The sequence below is a fragment of the Diorhabda sublineata genome, chromosome 1 (assembly GCF_026230105.1).
Source record: "Diorhabda sublineata isolate icDioSubl1.1 chromosome 1, icDioSubl1.1, whole genome shotgun sequence".
NCBI classification, from domain to species: domain Eukaryota; kingdom Metazoa; phylum Arthropoda; class Insecta; order Coleoptera; family Chrysomelidae; genus Diorhabda; species Diorhabda sublineata.
This window is the reverse complement of record NC_079474.1, coordinates 37187446-37197632: the sequence shown is the minus strand read 5'-3', so window position 1 is coordinate 37197632 and position 10187 is coordinate 37187446. Positions and strand designations below refer to the sequence as shown.

General features: G+C 33.7%; 1 protein-coding gene across 1 annotated transcript; it reads left to right on the top strand.

The window, feature by feature from the left end:
• Positions 1 to 4603: 4603 nt before the first annotated feature.
• LOC130442992 (craniofacial development protein 2-like) lies at positions 4604 to 6184 on the top strand. Its single transcript, XM_056777457.1, has one exon. It carries the CDS (start codon positions 4604 to 4606, stop codon positions 6182 to 6184), a length of 1581 nt encoding a protein of 526 aa, XP_056633435.1.
• Positions 6185 to 10187: the final 4003 nt, after the last annotated feature.

Below are 10187 nucleotides of genomic sequence, written 5' to 3'. Positions count from 1 at the left end.
TGTTGTTCAATTTGACTTTTTATTTCTTCACTTTCATTTTTAATATAATTTTTTCATGCTACCCTTCCCTTTCCAATTATTTTCTCATTTCTTCTGAGTTTCTCGAGCATTAAAAATTAAGGATGTGTGTTGAATAAGCACGTTCATTAACAAATACCGTTGAGGAGAAAGTTTAGCATCAAGATTATTTGGTAACTCTTTTCCAAGAAAATCGACAGTTTAAATCTACCCTTACAAACACTCCTCAAAGCTTAAAATGTCCAAAGCTGGTAGTTATACCAGATAACTAACTAACAAGATTGATGACAGAAAAACGTGAAATGAAATTAAAAGAGATAGTAGCTACTACATCATAGAGAGGTGTTCAAACCATCTTACATGAGTTTTAAACATGAAGAAGCTCCTTTCCAAGATGATCGAAAGCTCTGCTTGGAGATGCTTAGGCAAAGTGGGGAGAATTTTTTCTTATTAATGTATATTATTGGATGAAATCTGAAGTTACCGCTAGACAATTTAATCAAAATCGGACATGACTAGTTTGACGAAGTCCGTCCGAAGCGGATGAAAACGTTTGGAAATACACTTTTAATGAAATTGAGCGATTGAAGAAAAAACTCAAAGTTGTGAGCATAAGAAATGTTTGTTTCAGAAGTTGATGAATTAAACCTCGAATTGCTTTTGGACTCGCTTTATTATCCATATTTTGCTTCGTGGAGTTGAATTAGAATAAAATGAGAACTAGGAAATGAACAGAAGCCTATTTATATATCATAAAAAAGCTGGGAAAAAATGGATTCAATGTATATACAGAATAAAATTATTTCCATTTATTAGATCGGTAATTTACTGCACGATGTATTACATGCTCCAGGTAATCACGAATATTATTGAATGAATGATACCCAGCGGGGTGTTTACTCAACACCATATTTATAAGAAAAATATGCCAATTAAAAAAATGTTATGAGATTATATACAGGTATAAACTTGTACTAATGTTGGCGGAATTACATATCATTGCAAAAACATTATTTCATTTAAAACGACGGCAAATAAAATATTCAGAAATAAATTGCTAGGTTAAAGCGATCGTCAAATTGTTGACCTGATATTGAAGGACGATTTTTTGTTGCGTTTGGTTATCTTAAGTTAAATCATAATTTGACAACTTTACGCCTTCTAGTTGAAATAATTCAAAATCAAAATTTGAATGAGCTGCATCATTTAGTTAGTGTTTAGCAGCCCTAGATAGTAGAAGACCTCGTGATTTGAGTCTCATTTCCATCGGTTCCTTGCTTAAGGACAAACCAATGGAGCACACATGTACTATGTCCATGGCAAACATCCACGAATTGCTCTCCCATCCGTCATATTCTACATATTTAACTCGAAGTGATTATTTGTAATTTCAATACCAGAAGAAATGACTGAGCAAAATAACGCCAAATCTGATTTTTCTCACCAAAAACTTGAAGAATCTAAAGGAGACTAAGATGAAACATAAATTGATTTGTATAAAAAAACTGTTTAGCATTTAAACGTATATTCAATATAATTAACCAGACTTCGGAGAAAAAAAGAAAATATCATCAAAGTTAATAATTAGTTCCATTGGTCACTGTTATACGCAAAAAGTTGTTAGAAATGTGATATTTTTTTAGATTAATAGGTTTCTTGAAATAAATCAATTCATTTCCAAATGCTATTGATTAGCATCCAAAAACCTTTTGATCTCGTTATTTAGTTTCAGTTAACCGTGAGGTTTTCATTTTCAAATAGAAGTTATTCTGTCATTATTTTCATCACATTTTATAGATGTTATTCAAATCTAATATTTCGTATCCTTATTGCATCCGGCGGACCGACTGTAAATTTGAAATCGTAGGTTGTTAGTGAGAAACATGCATTAAGGACATTATCCGGTATACAAGTTTTAAATGAAAAGGCGGTGCTGAGATATACGGGCCTTTGGAAGGGGGGTGGGTGCGAGATAACGCCAGTAATTGAACGTTTTCAACCCTCACTTAGGGGACGATCATGTTTAGATCGCACATTTAGATCAATTTTGTTTGTTGTAGCTTGAACAATTGACGCATTATAATCTCCCTTTTTGTACTTTTGACTGAGTGACGTACCTACTGATAAGAATTTATTTTTCTTTGTGTGTTTAAATGACGACCGATCGTTTTGGGGATTTGTTCGATCACAATGATGCCAATTAAAATGTATCTGCGCTTTTGAAAGGAGCTTGTAATGTTTTTCGCAATTTGGAGAACATTTTTAGAAATGGCTAATCGGTTTTTGAAATAAAAAGAAATCATAAATGCTTCTATTTTTATCGGAATTGAATATTTGATGTAATTAGATATAAAAAAGTTGGAAATATTCCTATAAGTACAATAGGCCTTTAAAGAACTATGAATCGTCTAATGAAGTACGATAATGATCTTACCAGAAGTTGTAGAGGGTAATTGTTTAAATAGAGGGTGAGTTGTTTTGATAATAATACTTTATGCTAAAAATTAATCAACAAATATTTTCAATTTTTAAAATTATAAGAAAAAACATTCAAAGTATTCTAAGAATATTTTGTAGATGACGGATTTTTGGTAGCATGTTCATAATATGTCAAGAAGGATCTGCAAATATAGATGAAGAATCAAAACTAAGACTATTGTTTAACAAGAGAGTCTAAACACTATTGTGGCTGGGGCAAACTACCGACAAATGTTTTGAATTCTGAACGTGACATTTTCCATATATGAGCTTCGTTTCTTGAGGAAACATGTGAACCAATTTTGTCGTTAGTTATGGATAAAATTACTTTCAAATCTAATCATTGCACAGTTTTGATTAGATCTTTTTCATTTCAGTCACTAATCACATAATTTTTGTAATATCAAATAAGTCCTCCTTAATTAACCAGCACACAAACCGTAAGAACTTTGGATAATGAGTTAAACTTGAATGTTGTTGGATTGGAATTGAATATGGTACAATACTCATAAGTTAAAGAAATTGCGGAAATGATGACAAGAAACAAAAAAATAGTGTCAGAAGAGACTTGTTATAATATCTGTAAAACGATGAAAAGACTAAACCCAGTTTAAAAACTTATTCATATCAGAATATCATACTGTTTGTTAGCCACTTCTTTAGCGATAATAATACACTTGTCGTAGTATGTCTCTTGGAGTGAGTAACGTGAAAATTATTGATTGATTGACTAAGATAGAAACATCATTAAATTTTTTTCTTAGTATGAGTTCATTTATAACTAGAAAATACTTAGAAAATACTTAACTTAACCATTCGTCTAATTGAATGGAGTTTAACTTACCTTCCACTGTGGTATTGCAACCATTCCAATTGATGAAAAGATCTGAATCGAATGCACACAAAATAACTTCAAAAACCTTAAACATTTATAGTTCAACTAGCTTTGACATAAAGAAAACTGAAACAAATTAATACTCTTCCTACCGATATTTTTGTATACCTATTATTACTATGACTAGTCGAATGACCGGTATTTGAAAAAATTTAAAATTTTGACACAGATAACGAGAAAGAAATTACATATTTTGAATCTAATTTATAAAATTTATTTTTTATTATTGCTAAATGCACTTATTACGTGTAGTTATCTGTATGTATATTTTCCGCATAAGTATCTTTTACAATTTTCAGTTATTTTGTTCTTTTCATTGTTTTTAGATAATTGGATTTGGTAAGTTTTCCTGCTTTTGTGAAGCCAAATTTATTTATGTGAAAGATGTTCATCGCTCGTCTTGTTCTGCCAATTCAAAGAAAATTCTTGACTTGTTATCTCTTACCTGTGGTTTCTTTATACAAAATCGATGCATTTACTCTAGTATAAAATGTTGAAACATACCTATAATGACCATCCTCGAGAGGGTATGATTTCTAGACCTTTTTTGCTATTTTATATAGAGCAGTTTTTCTAGGATATGGCTATTATTTTTTCCAATTTCTACGGAATTATACAACGAGCTAAGATCATGTCATATCATTTTATTGGGAATCTTGGCATATGATCGATTTTATCATTTTGTTTGATCGAATTGAACCCACAATTTTTATTAAACGTGTTTTTGCAAGAGAAACACTTAGATCAATCATGATGGAAATAAATCAAGGCGCAGTCTTAAATGTAGCTATAGAATATTGACAAATCCTTCCAAATATAGCAAGTGTGATGTGAGATTGATAGTTGAACATACTCTTGTGAATAGTTCAGATTTCCAAGAGAAGAATAACAACAAAACTTCAATGGAGTGAACAAACATAAAATAACTCTAGAAGAAGTACAAATAAAAGTACAGTATAATATACAGGCTCTCGGGAGAGCCTGTAACTCCTAGAGAGCGCGTCCCCGGGTGGCGGATAGGGGAATGCTTCCCAGATATGGGTGGTAGGGCGGAAATCAAATACGCCCCGTGGACCAACAGGAAAAATCTGCAGCGTCTGACCCAGAGTGGGCGGCTGCAAACAGCGACGGCTCCCCAGGTTAGGGGCGGCTGAACCTACACTCACCAAGACGTCTGGCCAACGTGGTGTTTTATGGCTAAACCCCTCTCATATGAAGACATACCAAAAACAATGGCCCCCAGTGCCCAGCGGCTGGAACGACCCTGGCCAAGGTAGCGGTCAGACCAGTCGTAGAGCAGGGGGTGCTAAGAATCCCTGGGTAAAACAAGGCTGCCAACTTCACATTGCAACTTATAACGCTAGGTCAATTGGAAATGAGGAAAGGTTAACGGAACTACAGTACGAACTGGACAGAATAAACTGGGATATTCTGGGAATATCAGAAACAAGGAGAAGAGGTGAAGAATCCATTAGACTAAGATCAGGACATATCCTATTCTACAAAGGAAGAGAAGATAATAGTTTGGGTGGTGTGGGTTTTCTTATCAACAAACGAATCTCCCCAAATCTTCAAATACTTAAAACCATATCAGATAGAGTAATATACATAACACTTAAGATTAACTCCAATATAACAATTAAAGTCGTTCAAATCTATGCCCCAACAAGTAGTCATGAGGACGAAGAGATCGAGGTGCTGTATGATGAAATCACACAGAGCCTAACAGAAAATAAGACAAGATACACGCTGATAATAGGAGACTTCAACGCAAGAATAGGAGAGCAGTGTAATAGCTCACAGTATGTTGGACAATTTGGACTGGGGAAACGAAATGAAAGAGGGACGATGCTTGCAAATTTCCTGGAAAAAGAACAACTATACATAATGAATACGTTTTTCAAAAAAAGACCTCACAAAAAATGGACCTGGGCCAGCCCGGATGGAATTACAAAAAACGAAATAGACTACATGCTGACACCAAATAAACATATCGTCCAAGAAGTTGACGTTCTTAATTCCTTTAATACGGGCAGCGACCACAGATTAGTCCGGTGCAGGATCGTATTAAACACAAAATTGGAAAGAGCAAAAAAATTCAATAGCACGCAATACCGTATAGATCCTGATACAATAAGAGACAACAAGTCAATATATAGCAAAAGATTGACAGAACGACTAACAAAGGAAACAACATCATCACACGAGAGCTTGGACGAAACAAACAATAGACTGGTAAAAGAACTGAAAGAAACAACTACAAGTTTAGTATCATCAAAAACTAAAAGAATAGAAAAGTTTACAACACAAACCAAACAGCTACTGGAAAGAAGGAGAGAGCTCATTAAAGACAACAAAAGGAATACAGTAGAGTATGCCGAACTAAACAAAACAGCAAGGAAAATGGCCAAGCAGGACATACGAAAGTATCAAGAAAATCGAATAGAGGAGTTGATACAGCAAAACAGAGGTCTGAACATCTTTAAAAAAGAAAACGCACATAAAAAAGAAATGATCAAATTGAGAGACGGACAAGGTAACATAACAGAAGATCGAAGAGAGATACTCAAGGTAACAGAGAAGTTCTACACAGGTCTGTACGAGTCCAAAATAGACAATGAGTATGTTAGAAAAGCAAACAGTGACCATAAAAACAGGATATGTAACGTTGGCTCCGAGGATCTACCTGAGATTGAAGAGGAAGAAATTGTAAAAGCTTTAAATCAACTAAAAAACGGAAAGGCGGCAGGTGACGATATAATATATATAAGAAAGGTGATCCAAGCAACCTAGAAAACTATAGACCAATCAGCCTGCTATCACAGATCTACAAGCTTTTTATGAGAATAATAGCAAACCGCCTTGAATCCAAACTCGACGCATACCAACCCTATGAGCAGGCGGGCTTCAGAAAAGGCATGAGTACAATAGAACATCTCCACACCGTAAGGACACTGAACGAAAAAGTAACGGAATATAACATCCCATTATGGATTGCCTTCATAGATTTTAGAAAGGCCTTCGACACAGTTGAATTTTGGGCAATTATCAGGTCAATGAAAAATGCAAGAATAGACCAACGATATATTGACATTATACAGACACTAAACGACAGCTCAAAAATGAAAGTAAGGCTATATGAAGACACTGAGGAAATCATAATTAAAAGAGGCGTTAGACAAGGAGACATTGTGTCACCCAAATTGTTTACACTGGTGCTAGAAGACGTTTTTAAGAGCCTACATTGGGAAGACAGAGGAATTGATATATCGGGAGAAAAACTAAGTAACCTAAGATTTGCCGATGACATTGCCATTTTTGCCCCAAACAGTGAAGAATTAGAATACATGCTTATAGAACTACAACAAGAAGCAAGAAAAGTAGGCCTAGAAATGAACATTTCTAAAACCAAATTCATGACAAACCAACGGACAAACAAAGAGAGTATAAATGTGCGAGGACAACAGATAAAGAAAGTGAACTCTTATATCTACCTAGGTCAAGAATTAACATTGGGTAAAACCAATCAAGAACTTGAAATTAACCACAGAATACATCTAGGATGGGCGGCCTACGGGAAGATGCGACACGTCTTCAACTCCAACCTACCCCTCAAACTAAAAACCAAGGTTTACATGGAATGCATTCTCCCAGTAACAACCTACGGATGTGAAACATGGGTCCTAACAAAGAAAATCTTGAATAAATTAAAGGTACATCAAAGATCAATAGAACGGAAAATGATAGGAATAACGCTTAAAGACCATAAAACCAATGAGTGGATAAGAAATAGAACCAAAATCGAGGACATAGTGAGGCGAATAGGTAGTCTTAAATGGAACTGGGCCGGACATGTTGCTCGAAATAACACCAACTGGAGCGGAAAAATAACAAGATGGAGACCTTGGGGGGAGAAAAGAAGCACCGGCAGACCACAACAAAGATGGTATGATGATATAAAGAGAACAGCCGGACTTAACTGGTACCAAGTGGCACAGAACAGGGAAAACTGGAAAAATATGAGAGAGGCCTATATCCAAAGGATAGAAAACGGCTAGAAGAGAAGAAGAGAATAATATTCAGTGAATTTTGAGAGAAAACAATTTAGTATTTGGTATATAGTTCACAGAATAGTAACTCGATGTTATTAAATAATAATGACTTTAGAGATCGAAGCACATAAAAAAATTTCAGTTATAATCGAGTTTGTTTGGTTCAACTATATAGTTAATACTGAAAAAAAAGTTCGAGGGTTTCACGTCACTCAAAGATATTAACATCAATGACTAAATGTCGTATTAAGTGAGCTAATAATTCATACCAGTTCCCTGGAACTGAAAATGTATAAACGCATACAAAAAAAATGATGATGATGATGATTGAAGATGTTACTAGCTATAAAATCAGCTTAGCTACACTCCAAAATTTATGATGAATTACCAAATCTTCCGAAACACATGATATTCCTTTGAAACACTCTTCATTGAAGTTTTCTTCCAAAGATAGTTTCCTGCAACGGCTTTCTTTTACTTGTAACCTGCCAATCGGCAACAAATACTTTTTTTATTTCATTGTTGAATTATTGTAGTGCAATAGTCATTTCTGTCTTAAAGCAACTAACCAAGTTGAAAAAGTTATTATTGACCTACCACTTAATTCGAGAATATCAGTCGAGCTGCAAACATTCCCTTTCCGTACATCAATTAACAGAAGCAACAACAAATTCAAAAGTAAAAAATAATTTTGATAAATTTGTGGTTTTATTCTCTAGACGAGCAGGTAAGTTATAGTTCTTCCAATATCAATTGAAGATTGGAAAAATCCTTGCCGACAATTTTGTTTGATCTTCCATAGGCGTAGATACCTCATTTTATAAATTTATCATTTTTATAAATACTTTTGGTTTAAACAGGGTACCCCATTCGTTTTTGTTTTCTGGAAAACGAAATTTCAAAGCAAAAACCATAAAGGAAAATAAATTCTTTCTAAAATTCTAAAAAACATTTCAATTCCAAAGTATCTTTATAAATAATCATGGTAGTCAGAATCGTCTGAACTAGAGTTATCATTTCATTGAATTATGATAGGTTGTAAAGAGGGTGATTACACATACTCAATATAATAAATTCTCTACAACTTCAGACCTTTAATAACAGTAATCAATACTTTGTTTGTTGTGCCTTTTTTACGATCGCTGACAGGAATAGGAATATTTTTTTTTATAAATATTCCTATAAATGATTAAATTTGATCTTTGTTACAACTATTATTTGATATATTAAGGAGTTGCCGTGGGTAGTAGGATGCGTTGTCCATAACGATTACTGACTATGGTGGAATATTAGGTAAAAGCTGTTCTTTAAACCACTTTTCAAATAATTACGCTGTCATATATTCATGAAAATCAGCTGCACAGTTTTTTTAGCAGATATCAATAAAGGATTAGGCACGAAACCGTTTTTGCTTCCAACGTGTACTATTATAATGCGTTTTCCTTTAGAACAAGGCCCATTCAAACAGCAATTTCTGCTATTGTCAACCCAACCGAAATTTACTACATCGTCACTGTCAAACCATGTTTCATCTAGATGAATTATGTGTCTATTAGAACTTCGGTAGTCTTCTATCTGACGCAAATAATCGCCATCGAACGATCCTTGACGAGTGGAGATGGTGAGTCCGCGTGGACTGATGGTTTGTTAGATGTTTACCGAATTTTATACGGGGAGTAAACATTATTTTTCATTTCTTAATTTGTTATGAGTGCCGTGTGTATTTATGAAATATTGATTGATCCTCGCATAACTGTCTTCTGCAATTGATATTGGAAGAACTATACTTAGAAACATTTCTTGCTTTTTATGTACGGTTCTCACAAAATTGCTTTCAGATACAGAAATATAATGAATAAAATCACATACCTGTTTGGGTATATTTATTAATTTTGTGTTTTAGTGCATGAGCTCCTTATTATCCAGATCTGTTCTACGTACCTACTTGTTCTATTTTTTGTTGTTCTTTAAGTGGCTATGTAACAGAAGTGGCTGATGCGCCACAGTAAGAAATCAACGAAATGGAAAACATATTTTCGGAAAAAACTAACAAGCCGATTTGTATGCTACAAACTCTTTCCTCGAAGAACAAAGTATAACTTGAAAGTGTTTGAAGAAGAGAAGCTAATAAATAAGACTCTGGTAAGCAACAGGAAAGTACAGTAGTGCTTACGTATCGAAAAAAGAAGCAATTTAGCAAGCAACAATATTCATAAAAAAACTGCTATTTTATAGATCAAAGCGACAATTTTAAGGTTTTCTATACCAAAATCAAAAGTATGATTAAATTTAAAAAACAAATAGTGGAAAAATTATAATAGCAGCGTATTCAAAAAGTCACTAAAATCCAACAAAAAAATTGGTATATATATAATTCATCAAGATATGATATGCCAAAAAATATAAGTTGAGGATAACAAAACGAAATACTGAACATCTCAACGATGAAATAAGATGAATGAAATCTTTCATTGTTTATCATCTACACCAAAAACACTTAATATATAATATCCGTAAAATTAACTAAGATATTAAAACAAAATGAATACTCAACAACTAATGAGATAATTTTCTAACGTGACTTGGTAGAAAAAAAAGTACGCTTGCAAAACACAATAAAAATAGCGTTTTTTTCCATTTGGAGCTAATTGTTGGTGCCTGTTGCTTCAGCTGTTCATTAGTTTTATGGTGGCCTCGTAAATTATTGTAGTGTTTCAATGGTGAATTAAAACTTTTTGATGGTA

Excerpts from the sequence above, each read along its gene's own strand:
- LOC130442992 (XM_056777457.1), top strand. The coding sequence starts at position 4,604 with ATGAAGACATACCAAAAACAATGGCCCCCAGTGCCCAGCGGCTGGAAC.